Source organism: Onychostoma macrolepis, chromosome 10 (genome assembly GCF_012432095.1).
Source record: "Onychostoma macrolepis isolate SWU-2019 chromosome 10, ASM1243209v1, whole genome shotgun sequence".
NCBI classification, from domain to species: Eukaryota; Metazoa; Chordata; class Actinopteri; order Cypriniformes; family Cyprinidae; genus Onychostoma; species Onychostoma macrolepis.
In genome coordinates this window covers 22,171,233-22,197,006 of record NC_081164.1, presented here as the reverse complement: position 1 = coordinate 22,197,006, position 25,774 = coordinate 22,171,233, and the positions used below count along the sequence as shown (strand labels likewise).

General features: G+C 33.6%; 2 protein-coding genes across 4 annotated transcripts in view; one reads left to right on the top strand and one right to left on the bottom strand.

Moving 5' to 3' along the window:
• The first annotated feature begins 6,745 nt into the window (after positions 1-6,745).
• On the top strand, positions 6,746-16,168 carry ash2l (ash2 like, histone lysine methyltransferase complex subunit). The gene is made up of 15 exons (XM_058788529.1): positions 6,746-6,887; positions 7,716-7,782; positions 8,517-8,662; positions 8,741-8,829; positions 9,954-10,048; positions 10,133-10,228; positions 10,331-10,426; positions 11,697-11,772; positions 11,849-11,884; positions 12,267-12,369; positions 13,723-13,940; positions 14,347-14,514; positions 14,595-14,788; positions 15,877-15,968; positions 16,066-16,168. Exons 1-14 carry the CDS (start codon positions 6,790-6,792, stop codon positions 15,946-15,948), a joined length of 1,554 nt encoding a protein of 517 aa, XP_058644512.1. The 5' UTR covers positions 6,746-6,789; the 3' UTR covers positions 15,949-15,968; positions 16,066-16,168.
• Positions 16,169-19,134: 2,966 nt separating this feature from the next.
• The window catches only part of grk5 (G protein-coupled receptor kinase 5), a 28,477-nt gene continuing 21,837 nt past the window's right edge, over positions 19,135-25,774 (bottom strand). For 2 of the 3 annotated variants that reach the window (XM_058788527.1, XM_058788525.1), the window contains exons 13-16: positions 25,591-25,731; positions 24,623-24,760; positions 23,938-24,114; positions 19,135-21,402 (exon numbers count right to left, since the gene is read on the bottom strand). In XM_058788527.1, the coding sequence (XP_058644510.1) occupies positions 21,343-21,402; positions 23,938-24,114; positions 24,623-24,760; positions 25,591-25,731 (516 nt within the window). In that variant the 3' untranslated portion in view covers positions 19,135-21,342. The remainder of the gene's footprint in view (positions 21,403-23,937; positions 24,115-24,622; positions 24,761-25,590; positions 25,732-25,774) is intronic. The other variant, XM_058788526.1, reaches the window with a different exon arrangement.

The window sequence follows — 25,774 nt, the reverse complement described above, 5'->3', positions numbered from 1 at the left end:
CAAGTAAGTGTGTGATATCTGAGCGTCTCCATCTCCTCAGATCGCTTATATACACCTCAGACAGACGCGTGTAAAATTAACATGTTAAAGGATCTCAGTGAGTTTAAACCAAACCCTCAAAACTCCTCCTTTACACGCTTTAACATGTGAATGTGTCTCAGTGGGTGACACGCTTCCTTTGCCATTTATTGCCCTGCATCTGGTTAAAATGTGCCCTTTTCTGAAGAGCCATGTAGTTTTTTGTGTCAGAGCTTGTCGTTATTTGCAATTGTGTGATTTTACGGTGGTCGAGCGCGTGAGAAGCTGTTGTGATGCTAATTAATCGACTAAAGTCCTCCAGAAGAAAAGCACTGAGGTCTCCGGAATAGCCTGTTAAAGTTACTATGCATGTAAAATAATGTTTTAAATAAATGTATGTATGTGTATGTATATATATATATAATGAAATAATACAAATTTCTAAAGCATAAAATCATTTTCATAAAATTATATATTTAAAATATTTATTATTTATATTCAATAATTCAAGTGGCCAAATAAAAAGGAATGTAATATATATATATATATATATATATATATATATATATATATATATATATATATATTTTATAATTGAGTATCAAAACCAACAGATATAAATACAAATCAGACACATTTTCTTTAAAACTAAATTGTGCATTTTGATGCTCTGGACAAAACTGAGCAACGGTAAAATATTTCAATAGGACATAATTGTATTTTCACATTAAAAAATAAGTTTTGTATATAGGATTTTTTTAAATTGTTTTTTTTTTAAATCATTTTGTGTATTCATGTGTATTTGTTTTAATTGCCATATAATATTTGATCATTTAATAAATTAACTTAAAATACATTTATTTTTAAAATAATGAAAAATCAAATCAAATCAAATACACAAATAATTTTTTTTTTTTATTCGAAAAGACAATATGCATTTAGCTCTCCTCTACAACCGAGCAACATTTAAACTATACAATACAACTGAATGCAAAATACATGTATTTTTTTTACTTTATAAAGTACTTTAGAAAAGCTTTATATATAGAAAAATAATTTTATGATTTTGTGTATATTTATATGTATTTGTTTTGAAAGACAGAATATTTCCATCATTTAATAAAATTATTTAAAAGAAAAGTATTTTTAAAATAATAAAATATTAGTTTTTTTATTCAAACCAAAGATAAAACTGATAGAAATAGACAAGACTCTTTTTTTTTCTTCAAAAAGAAAAAGTGCATCTAGCTGCTCTGCATGAAACTGAGCAACACAGTTAAACATTTCAATACAATATAACTGAATGCAAAATGCATGGATTTAAAAACAGTTTAGGAATGCTTAAGTTTAGACATTGTGTAAAGTTATGTGTAATTTTAATAGCCATATTAACCTCTTATGCATGCAAATAAAGTTTTTGGGGGGTAAGTTAATGTTCTAATGGGTATAATGCAGCAGAAAGTGTGCTGGTCTCCGGTGGGATGAGTGTGTGCTCAGTAGGAGCCTCTAGACAAAGGCCTTATGATGCTGTAAATAATGGCTGAAGGCTCCAGAGGTGGCCCTCCGTGGCAGCTGCCAGCCGTCAGCACCATCTATACTGCTGGTATTCACTGCTCGAGGCTTCGCCGGCCCACCGGGACAATTAGCAGATGTCACCCATGTCTGTGACCCTGCCTGACCTGCGTCTTTGTCCCGGCGGTGAGGATGAGGAGGAGTATCAGCGAGGGGCCTTCAGCTCAATCACACAGCAGAAGATCTCCAGCCCTGCTGCTCAAAACACATTAACCTTATTAACCTGCACTGCTTTTGAAGTTAAACTCATATAAATTATTGACCGTAGCATGGGTCACCAAAGTGGATCTTAATAGGCCTATTATTTCAAAAAAGGCTTGAAATGATCTTGAAATGCTCAGATATGTGGCTTTCAACATGTTGGATACATAATCGTTTCATAATCTATTTTTTTAATCATTTTGTTATGATGTGTTGTTGAATGAAAAGCTACTGTGATGCTAATTAGTCAATTAATTAATCATAGCCTTCCAGAAGAAAAGTACTGATGTCTCTGGAATTGCATGTTTAAGTTAACTATAATGTAATATAATATAATATCATTAATCACATCCAAAATAAAAGTTTATCTTTACATAATTATATGTGTGTGTATACTGTGTATATTTATTATGTATATATAAATACAAACACATGCATGTATAACAAAAACTTTTATTTTGGATGCGATTAATCGTGATTAATCGTTGGATAGCACTAAATATAATATAATATAATATTTATTACTATTACTATTTATTTAATAAAATATTTAATTATATAATTATGTTACATTACATTAAACAATTTTTTCTCAATATATATATATATATATATATATATATATATATATATAAAATTATCAATTAATTATATTAATTATTAGTAGAAATTAATTCATCTAATCATAAATATGTAATATTTATTTAATATCTTATTAAATAAATAGGTCTTATATTTTTATTTTAAGTGAATTTGTATTAAATTAAATACACTATATATTATATAATGCGTTTTATATAAATATATATATAAAAATACATCTATCTGTCTGTCTATGCTTTTAATTTAATAAAATTGACAAACATTTAAGATACTTGCCTGTTTATTTAATAAAATAATTATTTTCTAATATTACATAACATTTAACGTTTATTTAAAAATGGAAAAATGTAATTAAATATATTTTAAATTAAATATATTTTGTGTACAGTGTATTGATCTAAATTCCAGAAAATGAACCATTAAATTAACCTGTTCTAGGGATTTCTGTATTAAAGACTTGGCATAATGTCATGTGTAAGTTAGGAAATATTTATTCCATCTCAAAATAATCTTAAACATTTGATCATCTTAGTTATGTATACAACTTTGTCCTTGATGCCATACTTGCTTTGTAATTTTTCAAGTGTTTGAGAGTAAGCGTGTAAGGGTCGTCGTGTCTGTACCTCACAGATGGCCAACAATACATCAGCGAGACCAACACAAAACACAACATGTATCTGAACGATCCTCTTTCCGTTCCATCAGCAGGCCTAACAACAGCCCAGCACATCATTGTCCTGCACTTTCACACAAACAAAGGGGCGCTTTAGCGGTAATGGATGTTTAAAGTATGTTTTACAGGTTTACGATGGATTTGTCCACGGTGCACTGAGAGAAAGAGACGCTGTGATTTGTGGGAAGAGTTTGTTTGCATGTCGTTCAAGCATCTGTCCTTACAGGAAGAAACGTCATGACAGTTCTGCCGTTAAACATTCCTGAGCCGTTTACTACACACAAACAAATCATTGAAATAAATAGCCTTATAGGACAAAGACTGCTGCTTTACAGTGAGAGAAAATGGTTTTAAAAATGCAACTAAGTAGTTTTAATAAGATAAATGAATAACCACCTCTCAAAGTAATGGTCAAAAGAAGTGTTACAACACACTTTGAGTATAGGATAGTTAGTATTTATATGTTTTATTGGTTAAAAAAAGGCTATTAAACATTTCACTAATCATTTTAGTTTACTAATAATAATTAAAACAAATAGGTTTGCCTAAAGTAAACAAACAAATCTGTAATAGTTGTGTAACAGGGCAGACGAGACATGAGATGTGCGGATCCATGTGCAAGCTTTTATTAGGAAACAGTCAAAACACAGGCAGGGTCGAACGACAGCAAACGTAATCCAGAGGGCAATACATACAGGTGCTGGTCATATAATTAGAATATCATCAAAAAGTGAAACTTGTATATTATATTAATTCATTACACACAGACTGATATATTTCAAATGTTTATTTCTTTTAATTTTGATGATTATAACTGACAACTAAGGAAAATCCCAAATTCAGGATCTCAGAAAATTAGAATATTGTGAAAAGGTTCAATATTGAAGACACCTGGTGCCACACTCTAATCAGCTAATTAACTCAAAACACCTGCAAAGGCCTTTAAATGGTCTCTCAGTCTAGTTCTGTAGGCTACACAATCATGGGGAAGACTGCTGACTTGACAGTTGTCCAAAAACGACCATTGACACGTTGCACAAGGAGGGCAAGACACAAAAGGTCATTGCAAAGAGGCTGGCTGTTCACAGAGCTCTGTGTCCAAGCACATTAATAGAGAGGCGAAGGGAAGGAAAATATGTGGTAGAAAAAAGTATACAAGCAATAGGGATAACCGCACCCTGGAGAGGATTGTGAAACAAAACCCATTCAAAAATGTGGGGGAGATTCACAAAGAGTGGACTGCAGCTGGAGTCAGTGCTTCAAGAACCACTACGCACAGACGTATGCAAGACATGGGTTTCAGCTGTCGCATTCCTTGTGTCAAGCCACTCTTGAACAACAGACAGCGTCAGAAGCGTCTCGCCTGGGCTAAAGACAAGAAGGACTGGACTGCTGCTGAGTGGTCCAAAGTTATGTTCTCTGATGAAAGTAAATTTTGCATTTCCTTTGGAAATCAGGGTCCCAGAGTCTGGAGGAAGAGAGGAGAGGCACACAATCCACGTTGCTTGAGGTCCAGTGTAAAGTTTCCACAGTCAGTGATGGTTTGGGGTGCCATGTCATCTGCTGGTGTTGGTCCACTGTGTTTTCTGAGGTCCAAGGTCAACGCAGCCGTATACCAGGAAGTTTTAGAGCACTTCATGCTTCCTGCTGCTGACCAACTTTATGGAGATGCAGATTTCATTTTCCAACAGGACTTGTCACCTGCACACAGTGCCAAAGCAACCGGTATCTGGTTTAAGGACCATGGTATCCCTGTTCTTAATTGGCCAACAAACTCGCCTGAGCAGTGCCACAGACTGATCGACTCCATGCCACGCCGCATTGCTGCAGTAATTCAGGCAAAAGGAGCCCCAACTGAGTATTGAGTGCTGTACATGCTCATACTTTTCATGTTCATACTTTTCAGTTGGCCAAGATTTCTAAAAAATCCTTTCTTTGTATTGGTCTTAAGTAATATTCTAATTTTCTGAGATACTGAATTTGGGATTTTCCTTAGTTGTCAGCTATAATAATCAAAATTAAAAGAAATAAACATTTGAAATATATCAGTCTGTGTGTAATGAATGAATATAATATACAAGTTTCACTTTTTGAATGGAATTAGTGAAATAAATCAACTTTTTGATGATATTCTAATTATATGACCAGCACCTGTAAATGTGAGCAAAAGTCCAGGCAAGGAGCAAACACAGTCCAAAACAGCAAGCAAAGGGTTAATCCAAAATACGTGTGCAAGAATCAGGAACTAGGAAGTCAGGAAACACAACGAGACTAGACTAAGACTAGGAACTAGGACAGGGAATTGGCTCCGTAAAGCAGCTATCACTTGGAGAGCGATAAACATAACAACACTAGAGACTAAGCAGAAAATAAACACAGGTTGGCTTTGTAAAGTAGCTACCACTAGGAGAGTGCTAAACGCTAGACAATACTCAGCAGTCTGAAAGAGGAAGTCCAAGGCTTATAAAGCATGTCTGAATGGATTCAGCTGTGTATGTGTAATCAGTGCATTCAGCTGTGTCAGTGCAATGGATGATGGGAACTGTAGTCAAGTGTGACGTGCAACAGTCTGTGTGGTGCGAGAGTCAATATGATGGAAGGGTGACCTCCGATGGAGAGTGGACAGAAGACCATGAACCGGATTCGTGACAGGTTGAAGGCTGCTGTAGTGATGGTTTTGTGTAAGACAAATTATTATTGAAATTATTGGTGAGAACAAACAACTCATGGTTAAAAAAAAGAAAAAAGAAAAACAGCATTCTTAACAGATAAAAACAATGCAAAAAAATATTGAAATCTCTACTATACTATAGAAAAATATCAAATAAAAATATATCGGAATCTATAGCTTTTCCACAATTCAGGCTTTATTGTAACACTCAGTAGCGTAGGATGGGACTTTGGGGATATGTCCCTAAAATATCCAGCGACTGCTAAATTGTCTAGCAATAATTTTGATCAAACAATTAAATATATGTTTATGTAGGCCTAACCACTGTTGTTGTAATTTCGGCCGCATCTGAAATAGGTCATATCATTGATATTACCTGAGAAGTTAAAGTAATTACGCAAGAAAACCACGCGATTTTCAACGTTACATTGTTCCTGAATCATTTGATTCAGATCTGAACTTTAGAGCACATATTGCGAATAATTTGATTCAGATCATGACTTCAAATCTCTTTCTTTCTTTCTTTCTTTCTTTTTTATTAAACTGTTGGCTAAAAAACATCAAACCATTAAGGCATAACAGTTAAAAGAGAAAACCATGTTTTTTTGGCATATTTGTATAACCACAGTTTAACTCCAAATACCATGGTAAAACTATGGTTAGTGTAGCAAAACCATGGTTAATTTGAGGTTTCCTTGATTTGGTGTGGGTTTTATTTAAACCGTGGTTTCTTTTCGAAAGGGATGTGTTGCAGGTTAACAAAAAACTTAATAAATGTACACCTTAAGAGGACACAAAGGATACAGTTTTCATTGATTTAGGATTAACAGAGCTTGAGGATAGTTTCCATGTACTTGTCCAGATCAACTCTGAATAAAGAAAAAGAGGTTTAGAGCCAGTAAATTTTCTTTTGTGTATGTGAAATTGAACTAGCAGGAAACAAATTAAATAAATATTTTCCTCAACCTCAATTTTGACACGCACACAGAGTCGTCCTGCAGGTGTCAGTGTGTGTCTGAGCACTGTGTGAATCACGGACAGTTTGGCCGCGATGAAGCCGCCGTGTTATCGCGAGATTTCAATCATTGTCGTTATTTCAAAGATGGCGGCAGAAGCGGGATCTGTGCCTGAGAGAGACACAGCAGAAGGGTGAGAATCAATAAAAACATGCTTTAATCAATGAAACCACTGATATTAAGTAACTAGAGACGTGATCAGATCTACATCGCACAGCTGTGATATTAATAGCGCTGTTCAGCACATAAACACAACGCCACAATCATTCCAGTGTTAGAATGAAGTGCTGGGGTTCTCGCGATCTCTTTCTGTTTAACATCTTATTTGATTGTTTTGTGTCTCTGTGATGTGCAATTCTGTTAATTTGATGTTTACATACTGAACATACTGAAATTGTTTAATGTATTTTATCATGATTTTACCTTGTTTACCTTAAAGGTCCTTGCCAAAACAAAAAAAAATCGTTACTCTGAGAATGGGTTTAAATTCATTCTGCTCTCTTTGTAGTTTTGTGTTTGTTTTCATAATGATTTAAGTCTAAAGTGGCATATTTGTGTTCATATTTTTGTTTATTTGTATATTTTTGTATGCTTATTGTATGTTTATTTTGCAGGTATGTATATATATATGTGTGTGTGTGTGTATATATATATATATATATATATATATATATATATATATATATATATATATATATATATATATATATATATATATATATATATATATATATATATATAATAAAATTTATATTTAATAATATATATTATTAAATTTATATTTAATAATAATATGGATGTGAGTAGGTACTGATTGACAAGTAACGTTTCTGTAGAGGTCTGTTGTGTTGATATGTAAATGTGTGCGGTGATATGTTAAAGAGTGCATGGTTAAAAGCAAGTTACTGATCAGTTCTGGTAGGTTTATATCTCATATCGTCACGTATGTGTGTTTTTGCAGAGATGCATCATTTGGAGATCTGACCACAAACATGGAGACTGAGTCGTCCAGTGGAAAAGAGACTATGGTATGACATTTGACACATGAGGAATCATATGCAACATAAAATCAAACCTTTACTTTATTAACAAACACCACTTCTCTTATTGTGAATGGTTTATAAGTGGACATTATCCTAAAGTATTTATTTTATTTATATGTAATGAAATTATATAATATTATTATATAAATGATGATTTAATATGTTATTTTAAACATTTATTATGTATTTAAATATAATTTAATATATTTTAAATTAGTCTTTATTTTTAGGGTTTTTAATTTATTTTTTTAAAGTATTTTGAATTGGCCCTTATTTTTTTTTGTTTTTAGTTTTCATTTGCGTTTTTCTCATTTGTCATTATTTTTTGTTTTTAGATTTCTCTGTAGCTTTAATTGTTTTGTTTTATTTTTAGTCATTTTAGTGCTTTAACTTAAACGTATTTATTTCAGTTATCTGTCAAAATAACATTTCCAATTTTTGCAACATTTCTTGATTTTTAAGTTTGTTTTTCATCTAATATTTATATTTAATTTTGATTCATGACTATTTCAATTAATAGTTTTATTTAGTTTTTTTTTAGTTAACAGTAACAATACTGTTTCAGCTTAATCCTTAATCAAAACCAATTCCCGGAAAGTCCAATTTTTTTGTTTCTTATTGAATGGTCCTGGATATGGACTGATATGTCACATTACAGAATGTGCGGTTTCGTGTTGACTTTCAGTATAACGTAACATTGTGTCTGTGTGTGTCCTCAGGACACGGCAGGTGACAGTTCGGAGGCGGCGGATGCACAGACAGGATCTGGAGACGATGAGAACGGCCGTCAGCTGGGGGAAGTGGAACTGCAGTGTGCTCTGTGCATGAAGTGGTTTACGGCGGACACGTTCAGCATTGACACGGCGTAAGTTTGTCTCCTGACGCAGATGGACGGGCGTCTCACATGCATGTACTTACGCTGTCCGTTTGTTCTTTCCTGCAGAACTTGCCTGCCGTTCATGACCAATTATGTGTTTCACTGCAATGTGTGTCACCACAGCGGAAACACATACTTCTTGAGGAAACAAGCAAGTGAGTGGATCAGTTTGACTTGCTGAGTTAGTGAACACTTTTGCATGCTGCTGTTTGAATTTTTACGTAGGTGTTATGCAGTATGTACTAGGGCTGCACGATTTAGAGAAAAAATCTAATTCAGTTTTTTGGATAAAAATTGTGATTGTAATTTAAAATGCCATTTCAAAAAGAAAAGTTTGTTGTGCTTGTTTGTAAGGCAGTTTTGGCCAAACGTTATATATCAATATGGCTTTGTTATTATTGTTATCATTATTATTATTATTATTTACCCTGATCCTAATTAGTATTAATATTATTATTGTTGTAATGAATAAAATTACTACTTGTTTTTATATTTTTTATTGTTATTACAGTAACAATTAATGGAAATGACTAAATTAAAACAAATGTTATGTTATAATAAGAAATTACATAATAATAATAATAATATTATTATTATTAGTGGAAATGAGAATAATTTTAGTTTACATTACAAATGTAAAATTAAGATACTTAAATTTAAATCTGTCTTAATTTCTTTCATTTTCAAACATTAAACATCAAACTTTTTTAACAATAACCTTATTATTAATGTAGTAATTATGCACGTTAATTGATTATGAGACTTATTAAATAAAAACAAAGGAAATATTTCATTTGCAGTTATTTTAGTTTACATTACAACTGTTACAATATTAATATGTCTTAATTTCTTAATTTTTAAATGTTGAACCATCAAACTTTATTACTGTAATAATTGATTATATTAGATAAACATTGCTAAATAAAAACAAAAATATTACTTTTGCAATTTAAAAATAGAAATATTATTATTGTAACAGTTGTAAACTAAAATTATTATATATCTCTTCATTTTCAAATCATAAACATCAGACTTATTATTATTATTATAGATTATATTAATAATAACAATAATAATAAGAAATATTATCATTGTTATAATTAATAAAATATTAAAATTACTAAATAAAAACAAAATAAATATTACTTGGAAAAAAATTGATATTTGCAATAAAAGATTTTGGTTTTATTTAAATTGTGTAGCTCCGGTATCTGTATTGCATTAAGCACATAGAATGCAGTGAAGAATCGTCTTCATTGTTTAATGGTTTTATCCACAGATCTGAAGGAGATGTGCCTCACTGCTTTGGCAAATCTGACGTGGAGGTCCAGAACTCAAGAGGAGCATCCCAAAACAATGTTCTCTAAAGATAAGGTACGCTTTCCGCTGTGGTTCAGTGAATGCAGTGCCATGTGTTTAATGTGTGGTTTCAGTGGTGTTTTTTGTTCTCCTGTGAAGGACATCATACCTTTCATTGACAAATACTGGGAGTGCATGACGACCCGTCAGAGGCCCGGCAAACTCACATGGCCTAATAATATCGTCAAGACCATGGTGAGTCATTTGAAATCACTTGATTCCTTACCTTTTTTCCTTTGTGCCTGTAATGTGGTGTATAGAGCTTTATAAAGGCTGACTTGTGTTGTTTGGACTCAGAGTAAAGAGCGTGATGTTTTCCTGGTGAAAGAACATCCAGACCCCGGCAGTAAAGACTCTGAAGAGGACTATCCCAAGTTTGGCTTGCTTGATCAGGTGCGACGTTATAGAGATCAGATCATATGAACACAATGCTGAGTAGGACACTTCAGAATCACACACAAGTTCTTAATATCATGAAAATCTGACACACTCTTCATGCCAGAGTCTAGTATCTCTTAAGCATATTTTATTAAATTGTGCTTTTTAGGGTCAACTAGGAAATTAAATTACTCCGCAAGCACTCTCAAAAGAAATGAAGTCATCAACCCTAAATCTATTTTATTTAAAATAAACTTTAAAAGGCTTAAGCTTGTAAAATAGCCAAGAAAGCTGGTATTAAAACACCAACCAGCTAACTTACTTGCATTATATTTTTGAATATTGCTAAAATGTTTGAGAGTCATGATAATTTTGGCAAATAAGCATTGTTATTGTATATGTAAAAACAATTTTTTGCAATTTATTGTCTTAACCTTTTGTTGTCTGATCATGTAAATAGTAAAAATGGAGATGCTGAGTTGATGTAGTGGGTGAATTTTCGTGCAGTATACAATTTAAATTATGTTGTTATTGTAAGCTGATGCTAATAAAAATATTTTTATAAATTAAAGCTAATAAAACAAAAAAAAATTGTAAAATAAAAATAGAAATAAAAATAAAGATATTTCAATAAATATTTGAAAAGAATAAAAGCCAATAAAAATGACAAAGCACATAACGAAATTACTAAAACTTAAACTGAAAATATACAAATTAAATCTAATTTAAAATATGAATAAATACTTAAGTAATGTATAAATAATACTAAAATAACACTGGTACAATAGTAGTCTTTAAAAAAATAAATTCCTAGTGGTTAAGATTGGAATAAAATATTAGCATAATGTGGGGTTTATAATGTATACTGGCTATTTTTAGAATAATATATGAAATAGTATGCAATTAACAGTAGAATGCCATTAGTATGTTGTAGGTTTACTGTAGTGAACAGTTATTTAGTATTTTAATCCAGTCTTGGAGCCAGTCAAAAAATAAATCAAGGGGATGCATTGCATTGTGGGATACAGTGTTCTGCACCTTGTCCTCTGGTTGTGCACTGCAAAAATTCATAGGTCATTTGTGTATTTTACGCATACTGAAAATGTATGAAAAAAAAAGGTGTTAAAACAATTTTCACTCAGAAACTGCATGTAAATTTTAAAAATATTTTCTTGTAAAATGCACTCCAGTAATCTATGCTTTATTTACAACTCATTTCTTACGTACCCTGTTTTTCATTGTATTTATCTTAAAAGTTTTATGTTCTGTGTTTGGTTTTACTCAGGATCTGGCCAATATTGGACCGTCGTATGACAACCAGAAGCAGATGACGGCCATCACGGGTGCTGGAGGGTTAAATGGTAAAACTCTTCTCTAAACTCCAGAAATGATTAAAGATGGATATTTAATCCCATTGCTGAGGGAGTGTCTTTAAAGCTGTGCGTTGTATTCCAGGTGGATCGAGTTTGTCAGGTGAATATGGAGTGTTTTACGTGTGGAAGGCTGATGTTTGGTGCTCCTGTAACTTCCCCTCGCTTTGCATTGATCTTTGCGCTCTTGATTGACTTGCTTGGGCTCGTCTGCTCGATCTGCAGCACTAATTCATATTTTTGTGTGCTTGCGCCCCCCCTCTCTTCCCTCTCAGACATTGTAGTCTAACAGTCATGGCTTTTGGCACATTTGAGTGGAGTGAGGCATATTGCTTTGATGCTTAATCGTGTTTGTCAAACGTTGTGGCCTTTAGATTGAGCTCGATCCCCGGGCTGCTCTGCTGCAAGCGTATGGACTTTAAGTTGATGTTGGATGAATCAGGCCGAGGTTTGAATCTGCGTCTGAGACTCTGTTTCTGTCACAGGTGGGCTTCCTCCAGCTGCTACAGGTAAAGGCCGAGGAGCCAAGCGCAAACAACAGCAGCAACAGGACGGAGCCGCGGCTGGAACGGCCAAGAGAACACGCAGGTACGACAACAAGCGCATCTTAAAGTCAATATGAAATGAAAATCCACTCTATTTTATAAATGCATGTTATTGATCTTATTGGGAATGATTCATTTCTGCATGTTTTATTTCTTTGTTTTTTTGAAAACTGTGATGTTTAATCAAAATTTGAGTGTGATGCCCACATATTTTTTTCATCTGTTTTGACCCGTTATTCTTGAATGTACGTCATACAATGGAAGAAAAGATCTGTTGATTTAATCATCCTCCTCATGCACATATCAAAAATAGATTGAAAACATGAACTGAAACCTTTCCTTCAACAAGTAATAAACCAACCAACATATGTGTATGTATGTATGTATGTATGTATGTATGTATGTATGTATATATATATATATATATATATATATATATATATACAAATTTTTTTTATATATATATATATATATATTTAAACAAAGCTTTTAAGTATTTTTAAAATATTTGAATTTTTTTAATATAAAGATGTCTTTAAGTTTTTTTTTTTTACAAAAATGTATAAAATTAGTAGAATTTATAATTTGTTGAAAATGATCATTTAAAATTCTGGTAACACTTAACATTAAGGTTCCATTTGTTAACTGTAATTAATTAGTTAACATGAACTAGCAATGTTTTTTTTTTTTACATTTATTAATGTTAGTTAATGTTAATTTCAACATTTACTAATACATTATTAAAATCAAAAGATGTATCTGTTAATATTATTTAATAGAACTGAGCTAACATGAGATAATAACGAACAGTTGTATTTTTATTAACTAACGTTAACAGAATAATAAATACCGTAACAAACGTATTGCTCATTGTTAGTTAATGTTAGTTTTATATATATATATGAACCTTATTGTAAAGTGTTGCCAAAATTCTTGTTCTCGGTTTTGGGTTTTTCGGCCAAGATTTCTTCACTAAAATCCCCAAAATAAGTACTTGTATTATTATAACATGTATTATGAGACTGATTGTGTTTTACTCATTGTTTTTCATGCTAATTAAGACTTATTTAGAATGTAAAAAAAAAATTAATTTAAAATATATATTTTTAAATGTTATATGTTTTAAAATTGTAAAGAAATATTTAAACACAATTTTGAAATATATTAAAACTATTTAAAACCTTTAATGTTAACTTCAACATTTACTAATACATTATTATAATCAAAAGTTGTATCTGTTAATATTATTTAATCAGTCTGAGCTAACATGACCTAATAATGAACAGCTGTCCTTTTTCACCCAATTCCCAAAATAAGTAATTTAGAACAAAAGACATGTAGTTAAATTATACCTGATTGTGTTATATAGATCTGATTGTGCTTTACTCTGTTCTAGTGACCCGCTGTTCTCAGCGCAGCGCCTGCCGCCTCATGGTTATCCTCTCGAGCACCCCTTCAACAAAGACGGTTACCGCTACATCCTAGCCGAGCCGGATCCCCACGCTCCCGACCCGGAAAAACTGGAGCTGGACTGCTGGGCCGGGAAGCCCATCCCAGGAGACCTGTACCGCGCGTGTCTGTACGAGAGAGTGCTGCTGGCGCTGCATGACAGAGGTACATGTGTCATCCATAACATCTGACCTACAGTGGTGGCCAAAATGATTAGAACCTTTTCTAGAATGATTAGAATCTTTTGCTGTAGTGTGTCAGTAGGAAGTAACAGTTTACATTTCCAAACATTGATTTTGCCATTAATTGTAATAATCCAGGGAGATTTTTGTCTGAGAACAGCCAGTGCTCCACACAGAGATCTGATCTGATCATCATCCAGTCTGTCTGGAATGACATGAAGAAACAGAACAAACTGAGACAGACTAAATCCAGAAGAACTGTGGCAACGTCTCCAAGACGCTTCAAGAAACCTAAAACCATTTTTAGCTGGTGAAAATAATTTTGGCCACCACTGTAAATAAACCTCCTGCTCAATTGCTTACGGTCTTTTTTTTTATCTCTATTTCAGCTCCGCAGTTAAAGATTTCAGACGACCGCTTGACGGTGACTGGAGAGAAGGGCTACTCGATGGTCCGAGCGTCTCATGGGGTCAGAAAGGGCGCGTGGTATTTTGAGGTCACTGTGGACGAGATGCCACCGGACACCGCGGCTCGACTGGGCTGGTCACAGCCTTTAGGTCTGTCCTATAACAGCACTGCTAACGGTTACAGAAGCGTCCCTGTATTTACAGCATCCGTCATGTGTCTTTCATCTCAGGAAACCTACAAGCTCCTCTGGGTTACGATAAGTTCAGCTACTCGTGGCGCAGTAAGAAAGGAACGCGCTTCCATCAGTCCATAGGAAAGCATTACTCTGACAGCTACGGACAGGGAGACATCTTAGGCTTCTACATTGAGCTTCCAGACGGCACAGAAACCGCCAAGGCTCTGCCTGACACATACAAGGACAAAGTATGAACAAATGAAATCATTTATTTATTTATTTGACCTCCAACTGAAAATATTCAGCTGAAAATGCATTTTAATTAAAGGAATAGCTCACCCAAAAATGAAAATTTACTCAAGCCATCCAAGATGTAGATGAGTTTGTTTCTTCATCAGATTTGGAGAAATGTAGCATTACATCACTTTCTCACCAATGGATCCTCTGCAGTGAATGGGTGCCGTCAGAATAAGAGTCCAAACAGCTGATAAAAACATCACAATAATCCACACCACTCCAGTCCATCAGTTAACATCTCGTGAGGGGAAACAGCTGTGTGTTTGTAAGAAACAAATCCATCAAGATGTTTTTAACTTCAAATCGTTGCTTCCGGCTAAAATATAATCCATAGTAACACTTCCTCCAGCGAAAAAGCTGTCTGGTCTGAATCAGGAGAAAAATCTGCACAGATCAAGCACCGTTTACAAACCAAAACAGTTCTGAACAAATATGTGAGTGGATTTTGGTGTGAAAGAAGAACAGAGGATGGACTTTTTCACTGGAGGAAGTATTATTATGGACTGGTATTTTAGTCAGAAGTGATGGTTTGAAGTTATAAACGTCTTAATGATGGATTTGTTCTTCTTTTCACTGCACAAGTTGTTAACTGATGGACTGGAGTGGTGTGTGGATTATTGTGATGTTTTTATCAGCTGTTTGGACTCTCATTCTGACGGCACCCATTCACTGCAGAGGATCCATTGCTGAGCAAGTGATGGAATGCTACATTTCTCCAAATCTTGATGTAGAAACAAACTCATCTACATCTTGGACAATGACAAGTTTTTATTACAACACCATTTTGTTTATATTTCAGCAGCAAATTGGAGTAGAAACATGAATATATCATTAAAAGGTTGATATGAAAACTGCCTTGCGTGCAATTTTAATTTTTAATATACAACTTTAAATAAATTTGATTAATCAGATTAGTAGATAAACTTTTTCAGTTAAATTTTTCTGCTAAATTAAAACTTGAATTTTACTTTTGGTTAAAAAGAAGAAAAGCATTTTGTGCATCACTAATCTTAAGTGGTACTATTGATTTTTCTCAAAGGCGCTGATCAAATTCAAAAGCTACTTGTACTTTGAAGAGAAAGATTACGTGGATAAGGCCGAAAGAGTTTAAAAGCCACCAGTTCCAGCCGAGTGAGTGTTTCACTGCATTATATTCAAGCATTCAAGTCGTGTTTGCTTATTTGATTGTGATGTCATCACTGATACGTGATTTATTTATTTTTTTCAGATGATATTTTTTAAGAACGGAGTGAATCAAGGTGTGGCCTATGAGGATCTGTTCGAGGGCATGTACTACCCCGCCATATCCCTCTACAAGAGCTGCACGGTACGTGACAGTTGAGTTTTCTATTTTGTCGGAGTAAATCTAGGCAAACAAAATATTTAAACAGACGTTGTCTTTTTAGATTCAGCAGGACGGAAACTCTCTAATTTGCGGGTTTGCATGTTAAAACTCCCGCGTGAATAATGCTTTTAATTATGCACAACCACTCATGCACATACAACCGTTCACAAGTTTGGGGATGTTTTTAATGAAAAGTGTAGTTTATTTTAAAATGTAATTTATTCCTGTGATGCACAGCTGAATTTTCAGCATCATTACTCCAGTCTTCAGTGTCACACGATCCTTCAGAAATCATTCTAATATGATGACTTGCTGCACAAGAAACATTTCTGATTATTGTCAGTGTGAACATTTGCTCTGCCCAATATTTTTGTGGAAACTGATACGTTTTATTTTTCAGAATTCTTTGAAGAATAGAAAGTTTAAAAGAACAGCATTTATTTGAAATAGACATCTTTTGTAACATTATAAATGTCTTTACGGTCACTTTTGATCAATTTATGTTAAAAATAAAATATTTAAAAAATCTTACTAATCTCAAACTTTTGAACTAAGCTAAAAAGTTTGACTGCTCAGAAGTGTTTATCAAAGAGTTGTCATTAGTTCTTCTGTTTATATTCTGTTTATACTCTGTCCAAACACTAGATGGTGCAGTATGAACGAGTTGAAAGGATTATGTCACGCATATGAACTGAAATTAGTGGATATGTATAATCTTTATGCCGTTTCCTCTCTCCAGGTGTCTGTTAATTTTGGACCTCACTTCAAATACCCACCAAAAGACATCAAGCATCAGCCAGTGAGTGTCAAATCCAAAGTTGTTTTTTTTAAACGCTTGAATACTTTTTCTGTTCTTAGAGAACTTATTGATGTATTCCTTTTGGTATTTGCCAAAATAAAGGCATATTTCTTCTAGGGCTCTGAGATATTTATGTTATAGCTGATGTTTTGTGCCCATTAAATCATTGCAGTACCACACTGACTGATACAGAGACTAAAATCATCTGTACTCCACCTTATTATTAAAGGCTTTGGCTCAGCCCTTAATTCCAGAGAAGATATTAATGCTGTGTGTGACGTAGTGTGCGTACAGTGAGATTCTAGGGAACAGTCTTCATGGGAAATATCTGGGAAGGGCCTCGTTTTTGTTTTGTTTAAATCTTTTTGTGAAAGAATAAATTATACTGTGTAATGACATATGCAGTGTTGTTTTAATACCAGTGACGTAATACTTTGAATAAGTTTTACTTTTGTATTTTCCGTTTTCATTTTAATTTAAAAAATTTTAGTAACTTTGTTGTCTTTGTCATTTTTATTTTATTTTTATTTATTTATTAGTTTTTTTGTTAGTTTTAATGTCTATATAGTTTTTATTCATTTTCGTTTAGGTTTTTCTTTTAGTAAATCGAGTTAAACTAAATGATGCTTTGACAACTAGCTGAAATAAAATGTAAATATTTAATACATTGTCATTTTTAATAGGTATTGTTTTTTAAGTCTATATAGTTTTTTAAAATTAATTTTAATGTCAGTTTTCTTTTTTTAGTTTAGTAAATAAAGTTAAACTAAACAAAAATGTGAAAGGTTGTTTTGGTAACTACCTAAAATATAATAATGTTTGTTTGTTGATACTTATAATGTCATTTTTATTATTGTTGTTATTTATTTATTTATTTTTTTAATCTATGTAGATTTTATTCATTTTCTATTCAGTTTTTTATTTTAATTAAGTTAAACTAAATGAAAATAAGAAATGCTGCTTTGGCAACTAGTTGAAATAAAATATACCGTATTGACCCGAATATAAGACAATGTTTTTTTTCTTGGAAATACATCTGAAAAAACGTGGTCGTCTTATATTCGGGGTCTAGACTTTGACATGTCAGTAATACACCCACAACAACAGGTGGCTCCAAACACGCATAAAATGAGTGTGCCATGAAATATGTAATATGTCGTGACTGTCATGTTAGCCTGATGGGACTAAACTTCCTCTGTAAGTGATTTTAAAACATAAGACAGTACCCAGATTTGAAGACTACAATAAGATTTCACTTCTACTGTTAATACAATTGAAAATTGAGATGGATCGCTTAAATGTTATAGAATTCATATGGGCTACCTGTTATTTCAATGGTATATCAAAAAGTGTATATTTTCAATGTCATTGTTGGTACATTTTACCAGTATTTACCATAGTTTCAAAACAAAAATTAAAATAGGAAAAATATGCAGTTTGAAAATAATTTAAGAAAAAATGTTTTACAGAGAGAGAGAAAAAAAAAAAAAGATTTGGTTTTCAAAAAGCCTTTTTCCAAAAGGTACATCTGGAAAAAGGGGGGTCGTCTTATAATCAGGGTCGTCTTATATTCGGGACAATACGGTATTTTTTTTTAATGCATTTTATTTTATTTCAGTTAACTTTTTTATGGTTTTAGTTTTTGTTAACTATAATAACCCTGTATATATGTGCATTTAAATCAAAATTATTAAATATGATTTTCTTTGTGTTTATTTAGTGAAAAGCAGTGTAGGAAAGTATGCATTGATATTTTCAACTGTTTTACTCTCTTTTCCTTTCTGCTTTAGATTTAGAATTGGTTTTCCAACAATAAGTGTTGAATTTGAAAAGCATCACCCTTTATAAGCCATTTTAGCGCGAATACAATATCAATAATTTGAATTTAAAATTGAAATGTCATGATATTTGAGCTATATTGCCTGGTATTCATTTCTGCTTAATGTACAGTTGAAGAACAACAGTCTGTGATGTTTTGAGCTGTTATACGTTATTGCACCATTGAGTGTTTTTTTGTTGTATTTTATCAGATGAGTGACATGGGTTGGGGTGCTGTGATTGAACACACGCTGGCTGATATGCTGTACCACGTGGAGACCGAAGTAGACGGCCGACGAAGCCCCCCGTGGGAGGGTTAAATCCATGCCAAATCCACCACCCATAAGGCTGAAAACATGTTTTCATGTACCATTCACAACAGCGCACAGCATTTTTTGTTATATATTAAATCATTTGGTTACAGTTTTATTCTGCCTTTGATTTCTTTGCAGGATTCAAAATGTCTTTCTCATAATTCAGCTTGCATTTCTGGTATTACGGTTTTTATTTTTTGAAACCTCACACTGCACCAGATAGATGAATGGTTTATCTTTTATGTACACTCGTATTAATAGTTTCATATTACATTTCCTCATACTGCGGGTTTATTTTAGTATCAGTCATACGATTTCATTTCCTTCATACAGCGAACCTCTTCCCTTGTAAGTGCTCGTCCTGTTTGATTCGACTGTACATTAACCTGTTGAAGTCTGATGTTCAGTTGTGTGTTATGTGGTGTGTGTTTAACGGTGTTCTCAGATGCCATGGGTTTCCATTCATGGTTTTTATCAGTTGTTTATTTGTTAATTGGTTTGTAGTCATTCAGATAGATGTAAAATATGATATTTTTTTTTTTTGTAAACCATGTTTTATACACAAACTTGTTTTAATAAAGTAATCTAAAGGATTATAAATGGCATTTTTGTTGTCATGCATGTATGTGATATTTCTACACTGTTACAATTCAGTATTTATTAATGCAATGACCAGACCCCATTTGCATACTGATTTTATTTATAAATCGAGCATATAAAACATAAATCTGTTTTGTTTGTTTTTAATATGAAGCATGAAAAAAGACATCATTTTCACTTTTAACAACCTCTCCAGTGAGGAAACCATCGTGTCTTTTACATGAATCAGACATGAGGATAAAAAGGGCAGTGTTTTATTTAGTCCTCTTCTGCAGAATTATTTGCACCCTGATTTTGTCTTTTATTTACAAACTGAGCAAATAAAACATAAATCTTTTTTTTGTTTTTGTTTTATGAAAGCATGAAAAAAAAACCATCTGCACACTTATTTTGTCTTTTATTTACAAATTGAGCATGTAAAACATCATAAATCTGCAGCCATGTCACCCTGTAGCCCAAGACTGGTTACTCACTGAAGCTAAGCAGGGTTGAGCCTGGTCAGTACCTGAATGGGAGACCTCCTGGGAAAACTAGGTTGCTGTTGGAAGAGGTGTTAGTGAGACCTGCAGCTGGTGCTCACCCTGTGGTCTGTGTGGGTCCTAGCCCCCAGTATAGTGATGGGGGCACTATACTGTAAAAAGCACCGTCCTTCGGATGAGACGTTAAACCGAGGTCCTGACTCTCTGTGGTCATTAAAAATCCCAGTATGTCTTTCGAAAAGAGTAGAGTTGTGACCTCGGCATCCTGGCCAAATTCTCCCATTGGCCTCTGACCATCATGGCCTCCTAACAATCCCCATATCTGCTGATTGGCTTCATCACTCTGTCTCCTCTCCACCAGTAAGCTGGTGTGTGGTGGGCGTTCTGGCGCACTATGGCTGCCGTTGCATCATCCAGGTGGATGCTGCACACTGGTGGTGGATGAGGAGCCACCACCAATAATTATTATTATTATTAAATCTTTTTTTTTGGTCTTATGAAAGCATGAAAAAAGTGCCCAAACCCTGCAGACTAGGGTTTGTAATACAGTACATAAGTCTTTTCAATAAGCACTGACACTTTAAACAACCTCTCCAGTGAGGAAGCCATCATGTCTTTTACATAAATCAGGAATTATGAGGATAAAAAGAGCTACGTTTTGTTTAGTCCTCTTCTGCAGTATCATTTGCACACTGATTTGGTCTTTTATTTACAAATTGATCATATAAAACATACATCGTTTTTTTTTTTTTTTTTGTAATATGAAAGCATGAAAAAAGACATACACACTGATTTTGTCTTTTATTTACAAATTGAGCATATAAAACAAATATATATATTTTTTTTTGTAATATGAAAGCGTGAAAAAAGACATTTGCACACTGGTTTTGTCTTTTATTTACAAATTGAGCATATAAAACATCATAAAGCAGTTTTTATTTTATTTATTTTTTGTCATATGAAAGCATGAAAAAAGTAGGCTACCCAAACCCTGCAGACTGTAGGGTTTGTAATACAGTAAATATAAGTCTTTTCAATAAGCACTGACACTTTAAACAACCTCTCGAGTGAGGAAGCCATCGTGTCTTTTAAATTGAATCAGATTATGAGGATAAAAAGGAGTGCTTTGTTTTGTCCTCTTCTGCAGAAGTCATTCAGAACCCTGACTGGATAAGGAGCGATATATGGGTTCAGCTGACTGTCCCCTGTGCTACAACAATGAAAATACAAAGGAAACGTTTTTTATTTTTTATCTGTATTTAATCTCTAAGTGACATTAATATTCCATGTTATTAACTGAAAATGACATCCCTTGCTCTCTTGGCGCGTTTGTGAGGTAAGTAGCGAGATTCGATTTGATTCGATTCGTAAACAAACCGTTCCTTTTGAATCGGATCTTTTTTGACGAATCGTTCGAACCGGTTCACAACAAGATTCAATCGAACTGATCTCAAATTGAATTCACGGACTCCGGTTGTTTTTTGGAGAAGGTTCATGTCTAATTAAGGTTACATTTACCGATATTTCACTAATTTACGCGGAAATTTGGGAATTTCGCATCAGGGCGAATTATTTTGCAAGTTTTCACGTTTTCACCGCGTTGACAAACAGAAAGCTAATAATAGGCGAATCTTTTTAAGTACTTTAGGTAAGAACGTTGCAAATTTAACACCCAAGTAAATTATATTGGCAGTTGTTAGTATGTCATGAGTTAAAGAACTGTCAAAATGATGAATGTAGAATGTCTAGGATTACTTCTCACACCTCGATGCCTAAAGTACTTAATCAAGGGTAAATAATTAAAGGGATACTCCACCCCAAAATGAAATGAAAATTTTGTCATTAATCACTTACCCCCATGTCGTTCCAAACCCATAAAAGCTCATCTTCGGAACACAATTTAAGATATTTTGGATGAAAACCGGGAGGCTTGTGACTGTCCCATTGACTGCCAAGTAAAAAGTATGAAAGAAATCGCCAAAATAGTCCATAAAGTGGTTCAACCGTAACGTTATGAAGCTACGAGAATATTTTTTGTACGCAAAGAAAACAAAAATAACGACTTTATTCAACAATTCGTCACCGTAGCGCCATTTTGGAGAATATCCACACGGATACGTCTTCTACGTTTATGAATGAAAACAGCGTATCTGTGTGGTGCGGCTGACACAGAACAGCGTACACAGTTTGCGTCCAGCAGATATTCTCCAAAATGGCTCTACGATGACGCAGAGGAGATGAATTGTTGAATAAAGTTGTTTTTGTTTTCTTTGCGTACAAAAAGTATTCTCGTAGCTTCATAAAGTTACGGTTGAACCACTGATGGCAGATGGAGCATTCTGACGATGTTTTCCATACTTTTCTGGGCCTTGACGGTGTAATTTACTTGGCAGTCAATGGGACAGTCACAAGCTTCTCGGTTTTCATACAAAATATCTTAAATTGTGTCCTGAAGACGAATGAAGCCTTTACGGGTTTGGAACGACATGGGGGTAAGTGATTAATGACAACATTTTCATTTTGGGTTGGAGTAAACCTTTAAGCTCCTCAAAATTGAAAATTTGCTGAAAAAGTAGCCTACTCACCCTTAAGTTGTTCCAAACTTGTATGAGTTTCTTTCTACTGTTGAACATAAAAAGATATTTTGAAAAATTTGAGCAACCAAACAGTTGCTGGTACCTATTGACTTCCATAGTATGGAAAAAAATACTTTGGAAGTCAATGGACACCAAAAACTGTTTGGTTACCTACATTCTGTAAAATATCGACTTGCGTTCAACAGAATGCAAGTTTGGAACAACTTGAGGGTGAGTAAATTATAGCATTTTAATGTTTTGATGAACTATCCTTTTAATCAAGCCTACAAGCTTAAATATGGGTAACGCCCCAGAGAGAATTTAAGTGAATGGATGAAATGCTTTTATGTTGAAAAAACATGTCACATAATAAACTGACAACATAACTGCGAATCTTCAACATATTTGGCATGACATTCATTTTTAAGAGCTATTTGTGGAGCTATAAATATCATACGACAAAAGTTAGTAAGTTGTAAATAACCTAGATATAATCAAAGCACTGTCACATTTTTTGCTAATTGTGGCTTTTGCAAAGTCAGAATTGTAAGATATAAACTTAGAATTATATCTCAGAATTAATTTAAAAAAAAAGGTAATTGTGACTTTTTACCTCACAATTCTGACTTTTTTCATGCAATTGCGAGTTTATAAATCATAATTCTGACTTGCGACTTTTTATCACACAGTTCTGATTTTTCCTTCTCATTATTTCAAGAATTGCAAGATGTAAACTCGTAATTGCAAGAAAAAAGTCAGAATTGTGTCAATTTGTAAATGACCTTTGAATATTCGGAATAATACATTTTCGTTAATTGCGAACTTTTATCTCACAATTCTGCCTTTTTTCTCACAATTGCGAGTTTATATATCATAATTCTGACTTTGCGCAAATTGCAAGTTAATATCATACAATTCTGACTTTTTTCTCACAGATGTGAGTTTGTATCTTGAAATTCTTGGAATTATGAGAAAAATTTAATGAATTTTTATTTACCTGTTTTGGCTTCCATAACTTTTTTCCTTTCAATCTGATCAAAATTTAGTTCGGATCAAGCTCAGTAGGAACTATTGAGGTGTTCACATGAAGTCTTTTCAATCAAATTACTAACCAACTATTTATGTGCATGTAAACATAGCTAGAGTTGTCATTTGAAACTGCTCCTTACGCGTCTCTTGAAGAATCGGTTCAGCAGGCTCTGTCGGCCGTTTTCAGTAGGACTCCGATGGATGAGCTGAGTCTCGGAGCTGGTCTTTGGGATCACAATGCTGCGGTCCAGATCCGGTGTTCTTGTTCCTCGTGGCCCGAACACATTCAGGTCTTTGAAACACTCTGTCTCTATCATCTAAATGAATTTTACAAAAGCATATATGTGACCCTGGACCACAAAACCAGTCATAATGGTCAATGTTTGGAAATTGAGATTTATACATCATCTGAAAGCTGAATGAATACGCTTTCCATTGATGTATGGTTTGTTAGGATAGGAGGACAATATTTGGCTGAGATACAACTATTTGAAAATCTGGAACCTGAGGGTGCAAAAAAATCTAAATATTGAGAAAATCACCTTTAAATTTGTCCAAATGAAGTTCTTAGCAATGCATATTACTAATCAAAAATTAGCTTTTGATACATTTACGGTAGGAAATTTACAAAATATCTTCATGGACCATGATCTTTACTTAATATCCTAATGATTTTTTGCATAAAAGAAAAATCAATCATTTTGACCCATACAATGTATTGTTGGCTATTGCTACAAATATACCTGTTCTACTTATGACTGCTTTTGTGCTCCAGGGTCACACGAAAAGTTGAGCATAAATTGTCCTCTGATGTTTCTTCCTTACCTCATTCTGCCAGGGCACAGGCACGCTTCCCGTGTTAAACTTGCTGTAGAAATTTTCATCGACCTCACCAAGGCTCACTCCTTTAACCGTAGAGAACTGATCGATGTCCAGGACGTCTGCGCAGTAAACTGCTCTCGGCTGGTGGAGAGAATAACATCACAGGATTGTTTTCAGGTGAAAAACCAGCATTCACGGCAGGAAGAAAAGGTGGCGGCACCCATAGGTTATCATTCTGTCTTTATGCCTTTTGGCAATGTTCACTCAAAAACTGAGATAAGCTGAGATCAATAAGGCCTACGATTAACCAGCTCCAATGAGAAATACAAAACCTGTGTTAACTGAAAGAAAAGAAGTTGGCAAATAGATTGAATCCAATATTTGGTAATAATATAACATAATGAGAAATTGATTACTCAATGAATAAATAATTAATAAGAAAATTAATAAAATAATTAATAAACTATTTATGTATTTTTTTATTTTTTTGACCAGGAACAGTACGAGTATGACATCCCCAAAAAGTTATACAATTTTTTTGATGGGGGGTGTTGGAGTTGTTACCCTGTGTGAGCAAAGTCAGTAAGTTTTAGTCCAATGTGAAAACACAAATCAGCATTTTTGGGAAGAAGAAAATCCTTAAGACACAATATGAGGGTTAATTATCATGGAAATTTAGCAAATTTTAATTGCTCTAAAATAGGCTTCATTTTCTTTAATATATACACTGCCGTTCAAAAGTTTTGAGTCATGATTTTTTTTGAAGAAATGAATACTTCTATTCATTAAGAATGCATTTAATTGCTCAAAAGCGACAGTAAAGACATTTATAATGTTACAAAAGATTCCTATTTCAGTTAAATGCTGTTCTTTTGAACTTTCTATTCATCAAACAAAATGTATCAGTTTCCAAAAGATATGAAGCAGCACAACTGTGCTCAACATTAATAACAATCAGAAGTGTCACTCACGTCGGGAACAAAGGGTGGCGACATCATTCCGGCCTCAAGCCTCGTAAAATTTATGTCCTTAAAGAACGCGTGACCTTTGATGACCTCTGATCCATGCCCATATTTGCAGCCCAATCTCTCCTTTGGGTTTTTAGCCAGGAGCTAAATCATAAAACAATTTGAAATATTTATAGTATTCTTTTTA